The following is a 19917-nucleotide window of genomic DNA, read 5'->3' on the forward strand; positions in this document are numbered from 1 at the left end:
CTTGTGCTGTTCCATAAGTAAGCACTATGGTCTTGTAGTGGATGCAAGCTTCAACTGGAAGCCAGTGGAGTGTGCAGAGGAGCGGGGTGACATGAGAGTATTTTGGGGGGAGTATTTTATTAGGATCCCCATTAGCTGTTGCAGTCCTCACTAGTCGCAGGATGTCATCTAGAGAGAGAGGGGAGAAAGAGGTCAAGGTGTAGGGTAGTTCTGTGTGAGTGAGACATGTGGACTCAATAGGCTGAGTGAATGTGTAGCGGATGTCGTTAATAGTTTTTCAAAGTGGTTGACAAAGTAATCTGCAGAGAGGGAGGAGGGAGGGACAGAGGGTGGAGCATTAAGGAGGGAGGAGAATGTGGAAAAGAGTTTCTGAGGGTCAGAGGCAGAAGCAAGTGGCTTCAGCAGTTCACACACCAAGTAGGCCACTGAGGAAACAGGCAGCACTTAAAGGAGATGGCCCTAGCTAGCAAAAAGACAGTACTAGACCACAACAGATAAATACAAAAAATATATATACTTATCAATCCTGGAGATATCAGGACTCCTCTAACTATAGAATGAAGCACACTGAGATGGAGCCTGAGAAGCTCAGAAAAGAGATGAAACCACTTCCCCTTAATACAGCCACTGATTACCAAAACAAGTCACAAATTGCCCTGCCCATTGAACCCGGTTGATGTGCCAACAACGATTTGCAAATTATGAGCAGTCAGCAGTTCACACACCAAGTAGGCCACTGGCAAAACAGACAGCACTTAAAGGAAATGGTGGCCCTAGCTAGCAAAAAGACAGTATTAGACCACAACAGATAAAGACAAAAAAATGATGCTTATCACTCCTGGATATAGCAGGAGTCCTCTTGCTATAGAATGAATACAGTACCATAGGCTACAGCCGCACTGAGCTAAAGGCAAGAGCTGCCGCTTTCAAGGAGCGGGACACTAATCCGGATGCTTCTCGTTGTATGACCTCAGACCAGCAAACTCATAGCATGCCCTGACCAGCTGACAAGTGTCTTCACTGACTTTTTAAACCTATCCTTGACCCGGTCTGTAATACCAAGTTGTTTCAAGCAGACTACCATAGTCCCCGTGCTCAAAGACGCCAAGATAACCTGCCTAAATGACTATCGCCCTGTAGCACTCCCATATATAGCTATGAAATGCTTTGAAAGGCTGGTCATGGCTCACATCAACACCTTCATCCCAGACACACTGGACCCACTCCAACTCACATACCGCTCCAACAGATCCACAGATGACACAATCTCTTTTGCACTCCACACTGCCCTCACCCACCTGGACAAAAGGAATACATATGTAAGAATGCTGTTCATTGATTACAACACTATAGTCCCCTCCAAGCTCATCACCAAGATCAGGACCATGCGGCTGAACACCTCCCTCTGCAACTGGATCCTGGACTTCCTGACGTACCGCCCCCAGGTGGTGAGGGTAGGCAGCAACACATTCACCACTCAGACCATCAACACGGGGGCCCCTCAGGGATGTGTGCTTGGTCCCCACCAGTACCCCTGTTCACCCACAACTGCGTGGCCGCAAATGACTCTAATGCCATCATCAAGTTTGCTGATGACACGATGGTGGTAGGACTGATTCCCGATGACAATGAAGCAGCCTATAGGGAGGAGGTCAGAGACCTGGCTGTGTGGTGCCAGGACAACAACTTCTCTTCAACATCAGCAAGACAAAGGAGCTGATTGTGGGATACAGGAAATGGAGGGGTGAGTGCGCCCTCATCCATATAGATGGGGCTGTGGTGGAGTGGGTCGAGAGAATTAAGTTCGTCTGTGTCCACATCACTAAGGAATTAACATGGTCCCCACAAACCCACACAGCCTCTTGCCCCTAAAGAGGTTGAAAAGATTTGTCATGGGCCCTCAAAAAGTTATACAGCTGTGCCATTGAGAGCATTTAAAAAATACATATATATTTATTTTACACCCCTTTTCTCCCCAATTCCGTGATATCCAATTGATAGTTACGATCTTGTCTCATCGCTGCAACTCCCCAACGGACTTGGGAGAGGCAACGGTCAAGAGCCATGTGTCCTCCAAAACATGACCTGCCAAGCCACACTGCTTCTTGACACACTGTCGGTGGAAACACCGTCCAACTGACAACCAGAGTCAGCTTGCAGGCGCCCTGCCCACCACAAGGAGTAACTAGAGCACGATGAGGCAAGGAAATCCCCCGGCCAGGTCCTCCCCTAACCCGGACGACGTTGCGCCAATTGTGTGCCGTCCCACGGGGCTCCCAGTCATGGCCGGCTGGTATCTAACCCAAAGCTGCAGTGGTGCCTTAGACCGCTGCACCACTCGGGAGCACATTGAGAACATCTTGACTGGCTGCATCAGCTCGTGCTAAGAGCAACTGGAAGGCATCCTAATGCAAGGCGCTACAGAGGGTGATGAGTACAGCCCAGTACATCACTGGGGCCGAGCTCCCTGCCATCCAGGTCTTCTATACAAGGCGGTATGAGAGGAAGGCCCAAAAAATGGTCAGACTCCAGCGACCCAAGCTATAGTCTCTTGTCTCTGCTACTGCAATGCAAGCGGTACCAGTGTACCTAGTCTGGATCCAACAGGGCCCTGAACAGATTCTACACCCAGGACATAAGACTGCTAAACAGCTAATCAAATGCATTGACCCTTTTTTGCACTAACTCTCTTGCACTGACTCTATGCATATGTAACAGTATAACTTTAGACCGTCCCCTCGCCCATACCCGGGCGTGAACCAGGGACCCTCTGCACACATCAACAACAGTCACCCACGAAGCATCGTTACCCATCGCTCCACAAAAGCCACAGCCCTTGCAGAGCAAGGCCTCTCTCTCCTGGCATGAGAGGGGAACCACTACTTCAAGGTCTCAGAGCAAGTGACATCACCGATTGAAACGCTATTTAGCGCGCACCACCGCTAACTAGCTAGCCGTTTTACATCCGTTACACATACACACACTGGACTCTACCCACATATGCACACATACTTACACTAACACCCCAACACACACATACATATGTGTGCATTTATTATCTATCCTGTTGCCTAGTCACTTTACCCCTGGATGATGTTAAAGCGAAAACTGGTTAAAAATGTATAAAAAATGAAAATATGCCAAGAGTGTGCAAAGCTGTCATCAAGGCAAAATGTCACTACTTTAAAGAATCTCAAACATAAAATATTTTTTGATTTGTTTAACACTTTTTTGGTTACTACATGATTCCATGTGTGTTATTTCATAGTTTTGACTATTCACTATTATTCTACAATGTAGAAAATAGTAAAAATAAGGAAACGCCCTTGAATGAGTCTGTGTCCAAAGTTCTGACTGGTACTATATATGTATATATATTTAACTGCATTGTTGGAAAAAGACACAAGTAAGCATTTCACAGCATGAGACAAATACAATTCGATTTGATTTTGATTTGGTGTGCAGTCGGTTCGGTCACCCATTCATACTGTAGCTTTAAGAAATGCACGAGTTCTGCAGTATAGAACTAGTTCAGAGATGTTTGGAGGAGACCATTCGATATAGGATTATGTCTCGCGTGTACAGTTTCTCGGAATATTTCTGTTGGAAAGTGGATACTGGATAGTCCTATACATTCATCTGATCACCCCAGTATAGGTCTCCCGTTTTAGAGACAGTCAAGCAGCGACGTTTGCACTACAAACTATGAGAGGGTGGAGAGGACAGGGCAGATGCCGCACAATGCGTGAGTCTGATGATTCTGGTGGAATCTTGCTCCGATGTAAGTATCCCGGTTCGTATATAGGCTTCTGCGGCATCAACCGTATTCTGAAAATTGCAAACTGGTTGATGCTGTTCTTTCCCCGTATCATGAATATGTTATTGTTTGTTTACGAGTAGGGTAGCCAAATAGGCCTAACAATGTGCCCTTCGTTTGTTGCACACAACAGTGTCAGTCTTTCATATATCATATTTTGCGAAAGCGTTTGTTGACATGCTAAGCATAAAATAATGTCTACGCGTGGAGATGGATCCTTTAAAGTGCTGAAAGTCCTTGATTACCGTTGGGTGATGTCATTTTTCTACGTTGCAGTGGATACTGATGCCAATTGCACTGCACCAAAATCATAAATATTATCGAAGCATTTTCAGAGATGATTATTTTATATTGAATTATACAACTACTTAATTCTAAAGACTATAACATAGATGAGCAACTGAAATTGATTTACTACAGACATAGAAAGTGTAACATATAACCTAATGCATCACCTGCAAAATATTCATATTATAACCATAGCTTATTTTGCAACCCATAATAATATGGGTTTATATGAGAAAGTAGCTAGATGGACGCAATTTGAGAGGGACTGCAATGTGTTTCTAATCTTGTTACTGTCGTGACTACAACTACCAGAGTTCATTAGCTTCCCACCAGCAGTCCAGCCAACCCGCAACAGACGCAGTTATCACATGCACTGATAATACATTATTAGAAACAGCGCCTTTGAAGGAATTACCATGTAGGAAGTAGCCTCACAAATTTGTTTGCTTACGACTTCCATATCTATAATTTTCAGAAACACAGATTCTATTGAAAAGATACAGCTGGATTACAGGATCATGAAACGAATGTCTTGGCGGGATACAAGTGAGTGGCCGTTTTACTGAATAGCTGATAACTGAGCACCGCAGTGATACATTGTAGCCTTAGCGGGGGACCCATTGAGGGGGAATGGCTAAATGAAGCTTCTTACAACCGCAACATTTGCTAACTGTACGTATCCTATGGAATGTAAACGAATAACAATAAATATACATTAGATAAGTGGCTCGAGTGAAAACGTTGTGAGGTGTATTGTGAGAAAATAACGGTCCTGTTTGTTTGTATGACAGTCTTTTCCCGGGTGGAGTTTCCCAACGCTCAGTGCAGAAGATAGAAAGAAGTCCAATGAATGTGTACGCGGGGACATAGCACGAAAAAGGCTTAGAAGTGATGGAAAACGGTCGAGACCCATGGTAAGTTCGATGTTTACACATTTCAAATTTAAACATGGGGGCTGAAGTAGGCCTATTCATCAACATCCCCAATCAAACGTTATGTCAACTGCTGTTGAACTATGTTGAGGTGTTAACTCACCATTATTCTCTCTATCACCAATTAGTTATACATTGCAGTATTCAGCACCTGTCTTGACACCCTGGAATCAGATGTCACAATCACCTATAATATAAAGGCCTAATGTAATTTCTGAAGTGTCTATAGAAGACTCATTGCCATTATAGTGAACCTTTGTCTAGAACATGTTGTGTTCCATCCATCTCCCTGTTGAATGCCCCACCCATTTGTTTTTGTATAAATATGGACATTGCAGAGATGGCAGCTTGATTCAAGTGGTTTGCAGAATAGGCAAAGCTATTACCCTTTATTGCTGACTGCACAATCAATATTTGTTGCATAAGTAAATATATGCATACAGATCTCTGTATTTAGTTACTCAGACAGAACCTAAATAGAGTTATAAACAGTGTTATTGCTACACTAGAAGATATTACTGTTAGGATCTAGCTATTCTCTTTCGGGAAAGTGCTGATATTTGTACTAAAGTGCACGTGGCCTATGTCCATATGACCTATCACCATCTTGAAGCTTTTGGAATTGGTGGTCATTTTTCTGACAGTATTTCTCTGATGCAGAGGAGAAAACACAAGAAACACAAGCAATATTAAAACATTTGATAACAAATGGATGTGACTTAGGTTATATACTCAGGTTTCTCTTTAATCAATACAAACTGCAAGCAAGCATTGCTGACCCCATTGTTCCCTATGTTTAAGTGCTACCAGTATTCTGTGCTCTTTCCATATCAATAGAAGAGCCATCTGGTCTTGTGAACTCAGGATGACCAAGGAAACATGTACACTACAATTATACACAAATTTAAATTTGTGATAGAATCAGTGCACTGCTTGAATAATATCGTCCCTGAACATCACCATGTAAGCTTGACGTTGCTCTATGCCTGTGACCTACCAAATGAAGAATGCCGTCTATGATTTACTGTGCCATTCTTTCCAGGACAAAGAAATAACTAATACATTTTTGTGTATTTTCTAGGTTGCCATGGGTGACAGTCCGTCATGAGTATATTGGCCAGAGGGCCTACCAGGTCCCTCATTCTGCAGCTGTTCGGGACATCAAGCAACTCATCTATGACGAAAGCGACCTGCCTGTCACCGAGCAGCAGCTGGTTCACAATGGGAAAGTGGTAGGTAAAAAAGCAATTTTACAAATTGTAGCTATTTTCATTACTGAAATGACTGAAAATGTAGTTTGGCATAGTTTGACTACAGTAGATTAAATGCTTGACATGAGCACACAATGGTAAAATTCATTGACAAGAGACAGTCCCTTGTCTGTACATATATCCTGTGTGAGACACTATTGATGCTATGGGGGCGCTATTTCATTTTTGGATAAAAAGACGTGCCCGTTTTAAGCGCAATATTTTGTCACAAAAAGATGCTCGACTATGCATAGAATTGATAGCTTTGGAAAGAAAACACTCGTGCCCAAGAACGTGAGCTACAGGCAAAACCAAGATGAAACGGCATCCAGGAAATCAGCAGGATTTTTGAGGCTCCGTTTTCCATTGTCTCCTTATATGGCTGTGAATGCGAGAGGAATGAGCCTGCCCTTTCTGTCGTTTCCCCAAGGTGTCTGCAGCATTGTGACGTATTTGTAGGCATATCATTGGAAGATTGACCATAAGAGACCACATTTACCAGGTGTCCGCCCGGTGTCCTGCGCCGAAATTGGTGCGCAAACCTCAGCTGCAAGTATTTTTCCATGGAATTCAGAGAAGAAAGCAGGCTTCCACGAACGATATATCAATGAAGAGATATGTGAAAAAACACCTTGAGGATTGATTCCAAACAACGTTTGCCATGTTTCGGTCGATATTATGGAGTTAATTCGGAAAAAGTTTGATGTTGTTGGTGACTGAATTTTCAGTTCGTTTCAGTAGCCAAATGTGATGTACAAAACGGAGCGATTTCTCCTACACAAAGATTCTTTCAGGAAAAACTGAACATTTGCTATGTAACTGAGAGTCTCCTCATTGAAAACATCCAAAGTTCTTCAAAGGTAGATGATTTTATTTATTTGGTTATCTGGTTTTTGTGAAAATGTTGCGTGCTAAATGCTACTCAAAATGCTAAGCTAGCTTTGCATACTCTTACACAAATTAGTGAATTGCTATGGTTCAAAAGCATATTTTGAAAATCTGAGATGACAGTGTTGTTAAGAAAAGGCTAAGCTTGAGAGCAGGCGCATTATTTTCATTTTATTTGCGATTTTCAGAAATCGTTAATGTTGCGTTATGATAATGAGCCTGAGGCTTTATTCACGATCCCGGATCCGGGATGGGGAGTATCAAGATTAATCTCGTCTGCTTCTCATACTCCTCCATTGTTTATTGTTGTGTGATGTATTTAAAAGGTCTTTAATATAGTAAGTTAAAGTGCTCCATCCTGAGGGTGCGTTTGTAAATTCACTCTGGCTATCTACTCCGATTTCAGAGCATTCTCATCTGGGTGTACCAGAACGCGGAATAATTTATTCATTTACGAACGCTCAACACCCGTTGAATATGACTGGTGTCGGTAAAGAACGTAATTAAATTAGTTACATGCTAACCAGACCGCTCACGCATCCACGTGCGTCATTGCATGAATTTTGATTTTGCCCACCCACACCAGACGCGGTCAGGACATGCAAGTATAAATATCAAAACAAACTCTGAACCAACTATATTAATTTGAGGACAGGTCGAAAAGCATTAAACATTTCTGGCAATTTAGCTAGCTAGCTTGCTGTTGCTAGCTAATTTGTCCTGGGATATAAACAACGGGTTGTTATTTTACCTGAAATGCACAAGGTCCTCTACTCCGACAATTAATCCACAGATAATAGGATAAACCATGTTCGTTTCTAGTAATCTCTCCTCCTTCAGGCTTCTTCTTCTTTGGACTTTATATGGCCTGGCTATGCAGACGCTCGCGAGCAATGTGGGTGCATTGATTAAATAACATAAATGTGTCAATTATTTTGCAAAGCTCACACACTCGATGCGAGCGGTGTGGTCAGCATGTTACAGTCACCAACGTTCTAGATAACATGAAAATAGTCTAACCAGCTCTGTAGGGAAAGTAAAATGGTCAGAGGGAGGTGTTTTCTCATTTATGTCTGGAATGAGCTAGCAAGCTAGCTAACTTTAGCCAGTTAGCTTGGGTGCTTGACTGCCGTTGTGAGTGTGAGGTCAGAACGCTTGGATCAACCCTACTCCTTGGACAGAGCATCCAGTGTGCGGCCTGAATGCTCCGAGAGTGAAAAGCTTACGAATGGACAATCTGACGCTCTAACGCTCTGAAATTATGAAAGCCCAAAGCGCACTCCTGCACTCCATAGTGAATTGTAGGCTACATAAGTGCTGGTTAGATTGTCAGAAAATATGTGTTCTACTAGTAAGCAACATTGGCCACTTTGTTTGACTACATAACAACAAAAACATCCAGAAATGTAGGGATTTAGGGAATGTATCACAGCCAGTGCTGCTGATTAAATACCCATTGTGTTTCCAGGGCAGGATTAGAACTCATGACATTCCATGTTTTGTTTTTAGTGTTGATATCTTTGTGCAGTCAAGCCTGTCTCTTTCCAACATGTCCTTATTCAATATTGGAACATGTTAATACCATCTTCGTTATATCACATTCTGTGCATTGACCTGGTCAAATTTCCCCTTACTATAGTGGCTGAGGGAATAACATGATGTATTTCCTTGATTAATATTTTCCCCAACAGATACATTTTCCGAAGTATTTAATGGCTCTCCATTGCGACAACAACATTACAATGACGTAATCTTCACCATTAACAATTTCATCATTGAGAGGACTACTTTTTATTGGTTTATCACCAGTCTGATAGGACAGTGTATTGATTCAATAGTTTCAATGCCCTTTGGTTTTTCTCTTGATAGAATTCCAGTCATTTTGATCAAGAGTGCCTTTGATTACAGACACAGTTAATTTTCATGTTTTGCAAAAGTAGGCTCTATGTGATGTAGCCTGTGATGTATTCTCTAATATGAGATTAAGGCGAACTAATTTATTCAGGTATGTACATTCACATATATGACCAGTGAAGCTTGATGACAGGTCTCACCTATTGCTAAACTAAGCTACTATACTGAACAAGAATTTTAACGCAACATGTAAAGTGTTGGTCCCATGTTTCATGAGCTGAAATAAAACATCCCATAAATGTTCCATACGCACAAAAAGCTTATTTCTCTAAAATGTTATGCACAAATTTGTTTACATCCCTGTTAGGGAGCATTTCTCCTTTGCCAGGTGTGGCAAATCAATAAGCAAATTAAACAGCATGACCATTACACAGGTGTACCTTGTGCTGGGGACAAGGCCACTCTAAAATGTGCAGTTTTGTCACACAACACAATACCACAGATTTCTCAAGTTTTGAGGGAGAGTGCAATTGGCATGCTGACTGCAGGAATGTCCACCAGAGCTGTTTCTCTACCAGAAGCATCATCATTTTAGAGAATTTGGCAGTACGTTCAATCGGCCTCACATCCGCAGACCACGTGTAACCACGTCAGCCAAGGAACTATACATCCGGCTTGTTCAGCTGGGGGATTGTCTGGGGCAGAGTATGTTAGCGGAGTTGAACGGTCGGATACTGGTCCTTTTCAAACACTTTGCTAAAAACCGCTCTGTGCTCACAGGAAAAAAAACTGCTGCTTCAAATTCGCTCCATTCATTAAAATCTGAATTTAACCAGCACCCATCTATTTTTGTGACTACCTGAACATACCATTTGGCTTTTGAAGTAGCCTGTTGAAATCAAACCATATGACTAAAAGTATTATAATTAACATTAAAAGGTGAATGTAAGAAGCACTTATCAGTTCAAATGAGGTACATGTCATATTAAACAGCATATAAACACTTTAAATAGTTCAGGAACCAGACAGGGAGTCTGAAGGAAAAAACATTTATTATTTAGGCTGTATTTTTTTCAATTATTTCAAGGCTATAGCCTACAACAAAATACATTGTGGAGCATTTGCGATTGCGACACAAAAGCTAGTAGAGTCATAAATCGCTAAGCACTTAATCAACATTTTGTTGTATTAAATCATTAGGCTATATATAGTCTATCAATTGTGCATATAGGCTGTGACTTAGAATTAAATACAAATTAAATAAAAAATACCATATTAGGCTCAGTCTGCAGAGCATTTGAATACATTTTTTAGAAACACGAGTTTGGCCAGTCTGTGGCATCAGGCTCATGCAATGGTTTCTGGAGAGCAGACCGGCAGTGGAGAATATCCTCTCCGCACTTGCAGAGCCACTGGTGATGCTAAACACCCTTTGGCCACTTTTGCCAGGCTGGGCAGAGATGCAGAGTTGTTGTTTTTCCATTTTTCCATATGTAGGCCTAAAGGTTTTTATGCAAAATAACCCAATCAAAACTAAAAGCTCCTGGAAAGGGGGAATATGCCAGGCCTATAGAACAAACATTTAAGAGATCAGATTTTTTGTTTATTAATACTTTGCTACAATGACACAGTTATCTACCCACCTCATTCCTTTCTTTTAGCATGTGCACGTAGTAAGTACACCATTATGCTTTCGGGATACGTGTCTTTTCAGATTCCACAATGATTCTTTAGTTGTGGACACTACATCACTGCACTACTTCTCTTGCGCTTGGTCCTCATCTTTGTAAGTCACATTGATTTTGCACCTGTGAGTTTAATCAGTTTCTTTCTGAAAATATTTAGCGAACTCCATGACAGTAGCTAAAGCAAGGGGCTATAGCAGCACACAAGTAGACTACAAATGCATGCAGGGCCGGGCATGCCCTGAGCTCGTGAAGTGAGCGCTACTGAAGTGAAATTGGAGCGTAGGCGAGAAGACCTATGCTTCAGTCTTTGGGAATGTTGCTCCGCGCTCCAGTCAAATTGGGCACACTCTGCTCCAGCTCCACTCCACTCTGCTCACATACTCTGGTCTGGGGATGGGTTGCTGAGGAGTATTTCTGTCTGTTTAAAGCCCTTTTGTGGGGAAAAACTCATTCTGATTGGCTGTGCCCTTGCCCAGTCATGTGAAATCCATAGATTAGGGCCTAATTAAGTTATTTCAATTGACTGATTTCCTTATGAACTATAACTCAGTAAAATCTTTGAAATTGTTGCATGTTACGTTTTATGTTTATGTTCAGTAAGTCCTAGGCCTACTGGTAGGCCTACTGATAAGAGCATTATGGGATAGAGTTTTATCTCCCGTTCTTTCATGGAAAGCCCTCCTGTGTGCCTAGCTCATATTAACAGGAAGCATGACTGCGCAGACAACTTTCTTTGTCACTTATGCTCTTATCATGTTACACATTACATTTTGTAGCTAATCATAACTTTGATCAACATTTACATGATCTGTAGTAGGTACATGTTTACAGCTTTAGCATTGTATTCTTTGTTGTGTTTTAAAAATGCGGGTTGTTATGTATGCCATGATTAACATGATTGCAGGACCCACTGTTTAGCTGAGCCTTTACTGACTGAGGGAAAGGGGCAGGTGGATCCCTGCCGTCAGCCCCTCTGATGTCACCCTCAGAAATTAGCCACAGTCCACGCCCACAAACTATCCTAGATCAGCTGCAATACCCACAGGGAGCCCTCTCTCTGCCCAGTCTAACAGAGTTGAGAAGGGTATCTGACTGACTTTTATGCAAGTTGAGATCTAATTTATTTGATTTGATTATGAACACAGCTATCTATCTGAAGGGTTGGCTCTGTCCCAGCGTCCATACTTAGCTTGGTAATGTCTTACTTAAGGGTGTAACAAGTTTAGACTTAGTCTCCATATTCTTCAGTGTGCCTCTGAGAGTCAGCTGACTCTGAAAAAATCATTAACTAAGATGGTTAAGTAACCATCTGAAGGAGAAAAATACACTGAATGTCAACTGTAAACTGAAAACATTAAAGTTCTTTGGAGAATTAGGGGCTTTGAAGCTTTTCAAGCTCAGAGGTAGGACATGGCACCACTACCAGTATCGTATTAGTAGGCCTATTATCGTCAGTCAGAATATACTACGATTCATGCCTGCTTCAGTCAGATTGAAAGCCCTGCCTTCTCTTTCAACCTTTTACACCATTTTGTGCTATTATTATACACATCTCATTGGCTCAACAATGGGGCCATTCATTGGCAGGTTAAGACCAACAACCTTAATGCACTCTCACTCACAAGATTACATGGAAAGTTCATTTTAGGCCTAGCCTAGTACCTGACCTGTGTTGAATTTAGTTGCTGAGTGAGATCTTGTGATTGCACATGATCAAATAAAATTTTATTTGTCACATGAGCCAAATACAACAGGTGTAGACCTTACTGTGAAATGCTTACTTACAAGCCCTTAAAGCCTTAACCAACAATGCAGTTTTAAGAAAAATATAAAAGAGAAATAACGAGGCTATATATAGGGGGTACCGGTACAGAGTCAATATGCCGGGGTACAGGTTAGTTGAGGTAATTTTTAAATTGAGGTAATATGCACATGTAGGTAGGGTAAAGTGACTATGCATAGATAATAAACAGTGAGTAGCAGCAGCGTAAAAATAAAGAAGCTTTGTGGGCACTATGGTGTTGAACTCTGAGCTGTAGTCAATGAACAGCATTCTCACATAGGTGTTCCTTTTGTCCAGGTGGGAAAGGGTCATGTTGAGTACAATGGAGATCATTCGTCATCTGTGGATCTGTTGGGGCGGTATGCAAATTGGAGTGGGTCTAGGGTTTCTGGGATGATGGTATTGATGTGAGCCATGACCAGACTTTCAAAGCTCTTCATGGTTACAGACGTGAGTGCTACGGGTCAGTAGTCATTTAGGCAGGTTACCTTGGTGTTCTTGGGGACAGGGACTATGGTGGTCTGCTTGAAACATGTAGGTATTACAGACTCAGCCAGGAACAGGTTGAAAATATCAGTGAAGACACTTGCCATTTGGTCAGTGCATGCTCCGAGCACATGTCCGGATAATCCATCTGGCACTGAGGCCTTGTGAATGTTGACCTGTTTAAAGGTCTTACTCACAACAGCTACAGCGAACGTGATCACACAGTCGTCAGGAACAGCTGGTGCTCTCGTGCATGCTTCAGTGTTGCTTGCCTCGAAGCGCGCATAGAAGTCGTTTAGCTCGACTGGTAGGCTTGTGTCACTGGGCAGCCCGTGGCTTGGCTTGGCTTTGTAGTTCATAATGTAGCCCTGTCACATCTGACGAGTGTTGGAGCTGGTGTAGTAGGATTCAATCTCAGTCCTGTATTTACGCTTTGCCTGTTTGGTTGGTTCGTCTGAGGGCATAGCGGGATTTCTTATAAGCGTTCGGATTGGACGTATGGACATACATTTGTCTTATTTTATTGAGTTTGTCCACAAGGCCTATGTTTTGTCCATTTGCAATATATGATCATATATGTGTTCGGTTTCTGAACACAAAAATCAGTGAACCATGACCAAATGGCATAGAAATGTCCAAATGGAATTTATAAGTATTAAAGGTACCAAATCAGGATGTTATATCCATTTGCCATATATGATCATAGGAAATCGGCTTCCAAACCCAAAAGTCAGTGAACCATGTCCAAATGGCATAAGAAATGTCCAAATGTCGTATATACTGACCAAATGATATATATCACTATGTTAAGCCCTGAATCAACCTAGAATGTCTATTTGTCATGTTTGGTCATAGGAAGTAAGAATTTCTCATTAATGTTGATTCTGCATGTCCATTTCGTAACACTGTCAACTTGCAGAATAGCATGTTCACACTGACAGTATAGCATATGTGTGATGGACACTGTCCAATCGCTCGTTGATGTTGATTTCAGCCTGTCCATTTGGTGATGGAAAATCCCGGTTTAAATAAATTGGAAATGGACAAATGTAAACTGTCCATTTGCAATGTCTTACAATGGGCATTTACCATCACGAATTGGACATGGTCTAATATACTGCAGAAATGCCTTATTGACTGGTTCGTTGAACTCGGGATGGACGAGCAGTGATAGTGGTTCCTTTCCATTGCTCATTGGTGCAATGAGAGAGAAGTGGGACTGTCGTTTTTTTAAATGTTTTTTTGACAAACATCCCCTGACGCCATTTGGAGCCATATTAAAAATATGCTCTTAGTAACCTGTTCAATTACCAGGTGCACGGCTGTAAATTTGCAATGTCTTACAATGGACATTTACCATCACGAATTGGACATGCTCTAATATACTGCAGAAATGCCCAATTGACCGGCTCGTTGAACTCGGGATGGCCGAGCAGTGATAGTGGTTCCTCTCCATCGCTCGTTGGTGTTGATTTCAGGCTGTCCATTTGATGATGGAAAATCCCTTATTAAATACATTGGAAATGTACACTGTCCATTTGTAATATAAAATGTACAATGCCAATATATTATACGGCCATCAAGTCAGCCATCAGTCAATAAGATATCATACTGACACCAAACTTACTTTGTTCAACTCTTTTAGAAGCCAACTGTCACATATTTCAGAGCTGTCCCACAATTCATAGCGCCTTTTGTTAAAACCATTTTAAAAAACATAGTTACATTCGAGCTGCGGATCCTGTTCTGACATTATGTGTAGGCCTAGCTGAGGCGACCCCGGATCTCGAGTTTTGGGTCGATAGGTTATTCAGAGCCCGAGTAGCAACCTTAATTAGTGATGAAAATTCACTTTGCCCGGGCATTGCGACAGGTTCCCTGAAAGAGTTATCGGACAGAAACTTTAGGGTCCAAGGCTGTCTTGTGATTCTGGGACTTTTTTGAGTGACGTCAATTTTGCGACGTTAAAAATTAATTGAAGTTAGTGCAAATGGACAAGGCTGTTTCTCGGCATGAGAACTTTTTAGATCTACATAACTCACAGTGCACTACAAACTGAATCCCTAGAACAGGTTTATAAAGTTTCAGATCTCTAGGTCTGACGGTTCTTTGATGGTTCGAACGCAGGTAACTATTGCAGGCTGCAGGCTGTAGGCTGTGTCAGTAAGCCCCACACTGTGTCACTCCACAATGACTGTGTGGGTGGGTGAGTACAGAAAATCACAGATATCACCTGAAACCCGTCTTAACGAAATTTGCCTTAACTGGATCTGTAACTTTTTGGAAAAAAGCACATTTGCTTAGCCATCACTAAACAGACGTTGTATGATTTCTCGTCAATTACGATAGATAAATGTCTGGTTATTTTTTTCCTTACACCATAGTTTTATGTACTTTTATGTGAAGTGGTCAAATTAGCGCTGTATTACCATTTTTCACCTTTAATCCTAGAAAATGGGCATTAACTCAGAGCGTTGCGGCTTCGACACCATCTTGTTTCTGGGCTAAAAGTACATTTGGCCAAACCTGTGCTCACCAAGTTTCATCTTTGAAGTCTTTTCCATTTACAAGGAATGTCCGTGTCCGTTTGGTGATGTTTTGTCAATTTGCAATAAGCAGCCAGTCACCATCTGGTGGAATCAGCCTATTTTAATAACACCTGCGGACGTCTAGTAAGGGACCGTACATTTTCAATATGGAGATCCTCATCAACCATAAGGGAAATGCCACTCATGCCCCTTATGCAGGTGAGCAAAACCTTGAGACTTCCTTAATATTTGTTTTTGCGCACCAGCTGTTATTGACAAATAGACACAGACCGCGCATCAGCAAGACTGAACAGATGCCTCCGGTAAGACGAGGGGTAGCAGTCTGTGTCTTGTTAAAGAAAAAAATATTTGTTTGAGGTGAGTAAACGCTGTTCTGATATCCAGAAACTGTTTTTGGTCATAAAAGACGGTGACAAAAACATTGTGTACAAAATAAGTTACAACAACGTGAAAAAAACACACAAAATAGCACAATTGGTTAGGAGCCTGTAAAACGGCAGCCATTTCCTCCGGCGCCATCCTCATTCATTTCAACTCTTAGACTAATCGTTTACATATCAGTAACAATATTGTACAAACCATGGCCAGCAAGAAAAAGTGACAATCGGTATTAGCCAGTCAGTTACAGTATGTGAGTAGTCAGACGGCCTCTGTGATGAGAGATTTGGTTTGCAGAGCAGGGCTCGTCGTGCTGGACTGCTTGTTCATGTGCCAGAAGTGCTGAGCGAAGCAAGTGACGCTGCAGATGAGGGTTTTCACCTTGGAGAGCGAGAGATAATGGTCTTAGCGTAAGCCTACCTGCCTGCTGCTGGTGCACGTCCAGCCTGCTCTGTTCAGTATCGATCCTGTTAGGTGCAGAGGGGGATTGTGTATCACACTAACACCTGTGCAATAACGCCACCCCAAGATTTTACCTGGTTGACAGTCAAATGTACTTCATTATGCTGTGAAGATTGTTCAATTTAATGGTCTTGTGCATTATGATCATAGGCTGCCTATATGGCAGCGAATAAATAAATGTGATCTGATGTGTAATTCAAGATATTTGTCAGGTTATTAATCGTTTGAAGCATTCATATTTAGGGTTTTGCATACAAGATGTTAATTACAGTTCCAGTGCAGGTACTAAAGCTTAAGGTCAAGCATATTGTATAGTACTCATGGTGTGTTCTGTCTCCCCTAACTTCAGCTGGATGACAAAGTACAGATTGGGACCCTGGTGCCCATGGGAAGCCTTGAAGTATGCATGACACTGGAGGGAAGGGGCCTGAAAGGGGGAGGTAAGATAATAGATTACTGGAAACAGTTCTGGGATGAATCCATTCTTACTTTTCACATAGGTGTTCATAATCCTTTAGTTTAGTTCTTCATGGGTAGTATATGTTTCACATAACATTCTATTTCACTGCTATTTTTACAGGGAGATTTGGACAGACGACACCACCATTGGTCGAGTTTTTGAAAGATATTCTAAGAAGGTATCCTGAAGGTGGACAGATTCTGAAAGTAAGTACAATGTATTAATGTTGTCTGTCTTTAACTTACTATAAGAGTCCATAGTAGCCAAACACATGGACTCATTGATGGTGAAGATGAACAACCATGCCTAGTAGTATGACATCCAGGCAAAGGTGATTATACTCTTGAGAGGAAAACACATTGGTTTGGTTCCGAAAACAGGCCTGACACTCACTCTCACTGTTAAGACAATGGAAGCTCATTACCTTGCGACGTTCCACTCATTTCACACTGCCCTGGAAGATGCAATACCTCTGGGGGAAGGAAAGGCTCCTAAAGTTTGAACCTTTCCGTGAAGATGATGGTTCAGAAGCTCTGTGACTATGTAATAGTGTGATAATGCACTGATATCGACATGCACAAAACCCTGTATGCACATAACATCTTTCTTTATATCAGTATGTATCATATGTATTTATGTATGTATCTTAATTTCACAAAACAAAGCCCTGAGCCTTCATATTGTTTTAAAAGATCTCAATGTTTTTCTCTGCAGGAGCTGATACAGAATGCTGAGGATGCTGGAGCCACAGAGGTTAAGTTTTTGTACGATGAAACAGAGTATGGAGTGGAGTCACTTTGGTCACATGACATGGCTCAGTATCAAGGTAGGTTTTTATTAATTCTCACAGATTATTCAGTTGACCAGATATAGGGACATTTTTTTTCAGTAAGAAAAGTCGCAGAGTAGTGAGAAATGGTTTTGTTGGTTTTTCCATAGCAGCAGCAAACATCTAAAAACTGTCATCAAGATTATGATCTTATATGGATGATCTTATTTCTTGTTCCGGTTTTAGGAACGGCCTTGTATGTGTACAATGATGCGGTGTTCACGACTGAAGATTGGAATGGAATTCAGGAGATAGCAAGGAGCAGAAAGAGAGAGGATCCTTTGAAAGTTGGAAGATTTGGTATTGGGTTCAACTCTGTGTACCACATAACAGGTGAGGCTTTTATTGAAATATTATTTTACCTGCAAATGGGTAAGGTGATTATTCAGTATTATGTTTGATATATCCTTCAATGTGCACGTTTTTTAAGTTACCTTTAATCAATAAATAAATACATTTTGTTTGAATGTTTGTTTCAGATGTCCCCAGTATATTTAGTGGGGAACAGATTGGCATGCTGGACCCTCACCAGACGCTGTTTGGTGCCCATGAGTCTGGGCAGTGTTGGAACCTGAAGACAGATATGAAGGAGATCACAGAGCTCACCGACCAGTTTGCGCCCTTCATCGGCTTATTTGGAAACTCCGGTAAACCCATCGAGGACGGCAGTTTTTCTGGAACTATGTTCCGCTTCCCCCTCCGCATTAAGCCATCCCAGCTGAGCGCCAACATCTACAACAAAGAGAAGGTGCTGGAGCTTTTCGAGTCTTTCAAAGCCGACGCTGACACGGTGCTTCTCTTCCTCAAGAGCGTTCAGAAGGTCTCCCTGCATGTGCGTGAGTCAGACGGTACAGAACGCATGCTTTTCCAGGTGACAGCAGGAGAGAACACAGAAGACAAGCTAGAGCGTCCTAACTCTCTAAAGACCCTGGGCCTGGCCACAGACAGCTACAGCAATGGAGTGCCCAGCAGTACTGTCACGTGCGCCACCTACCAGGTCAACATCGAGACCCAGGACGAGACAGCCAAGGAGATCCAGAGGACCACCTGGCTTGTGTGTAATGGAGTGGGGGGCCGGGGCTTGTGCAGTGACCTGGACTCCCTGGCAGATGACCTGAAGTTCATCCCCACCATCGGCATCGCCCTGCCTCTCACCCGCATCGACGAGGACAAGGGTGCCACGTCTTGTTTCTTGGGGAGAGCCTTCTGCTTCCTGCCTCTCCCCCCTGGAGAGGAGAGCCTGACGGGGCTACCGGTCCATGTCAGTGGCTTCTTTGGCCTCACAGACAATCGCAGAAGCATCAAATGGCGGGAGGTGGACCAGTGGAGGGACCCTGCAGCGCTCTGGAACGAACTCCTCATCGTCACCATCATCCCCAGGGCCTACTTCACCCTCATCATGGAGGCCATCAAGAGGATCCAAACCAAGAAGGACCAAGACTTCCCCCTCTTCCCTCGAGGTACTTACGGTGCCTGGCCAGACCTCAACCGGATCAGGCCTCGCTGGAGGCCCATACTGGAGCCTCTGTTTCATGACTTGCTACAGCAGCAGGTCATCTACTCTCTCACTAACAGCTGGATCCAGGTGGACGAGGCTGTGTTTTCAGAGTTGGACATGGACGTGGACATCACAGAGACGGTGATCAGCTACCTCCAAAGCTCAGGGATGCAGGTGGCCAGGGTGCCTGCCGCTGTAGACGCGGTCCTGGACACATACGTAATGGGGCCTGCCTCTGTGAAGAAGGTGACCCCTCATCTGGTGCGGCAGGTGATCAGAAAGGCCAAACATAAAGGGACCTCTCAGGAGAAGCTGCTTCTGCTGGAGTTTGTCCTCAGCGACAAAGGTTACAGCGACCTCATTGGACTAGAGCTGCTGCCTTTGCAAGATGAGACATTTGCAGCGTTCTCCTCCTCTGTCAGTGATAAGGATGCAATTTACATTGCTTCGGAAGAATACCCCAGGTACAGAATTAAAGTCCTCAGATTTTCTCTATGCCTTAGCAAAACCACAAAAAAAACACATTTGAATGCAAGTATTGTTGACTATCAGCAATATGCTAGATTGCAGCCTGTGAGCTAATATATAAAAGTGTGTACTCTCTCTTTGTTTTGTGTTAAGGTCTCTTTACCCTGGACTGGAGGGACGATTCATACTGGAGGGCATTAGACCATCAGTTATGAGCAGCCTGAAGGATGCAGCCAAAAGCAGAGGTAAATCCCCCACTCACATGTCTGGGGTGTGTCAGTCATCGG

At 42.7% G+C, this 19917-nt stretch overlaps 1 protein-coding gene across 1 annotated transcript in view; it reads left to right on the forward strand.

Moving 5' to 3' along the window:
• The first annotated feature begins 3720 nt into the window (after positions 1 to 3720).
• The window catches only part of LOC135546524 (sacsin-like), a 33833-nt gene continuing 17636 nt past the window's right edge, over positions 3721 to 19917 (forward strand). The window contains exons 1-10 of the mRNA XM_064975020.1: positions 3721 to 3781; positions 4581 to 4651; positions 4897 to 5019; positions 6119 to 6269; positions 16725 to 16815; positions 16956 to 17041; positions 17550 to 17661; positions 17851 to 17997; positions 18144 to 19626; positions 19784 to 19875. Coding sequence (XP_064831092.1) covers positions 4997 to 5019; positions 6119 to 6269; positions 16725 to 16815; positions 16956 to 17041; positions 17550 to 17661; positions 17851 to 17997; positions 18144 to 19626; positions 19784 to 19875 — 2185 coding nt within the window. The 5' untranslated portion in view covers positions 3721 to 3781; positions 4581 to 4651; positions 4897 to 4996. The remainder of the gene's footprint in view (positions 3782 to 4580; positions 4652 to 4896; positions 5020 to 6118; positions 6270 to 16724; positions 16816 to 16955; positions 17042 to 17549; positions 17662 to 17850; positions 17998 to 18143; positions 19627 to 19783; positions 19876 to 19917) is intronic.

This window comes from Oncorhynchus masou, chromosome 9 (genome assembly GCF_036934945.1).
Source record: "Oncorhynchus masou masou isolate Uvic2021 chromosome 9, UVic_Omas_1.1, whole genome shotgun sequence".
In the NCBI taxonomy this organism is placed as follows: Eukaryota; Metazoa; Chordata; class Actinopteri; order Salmoniformes; family Salmonidae; genus Oncorhynchus; species Oncorhynchus masou.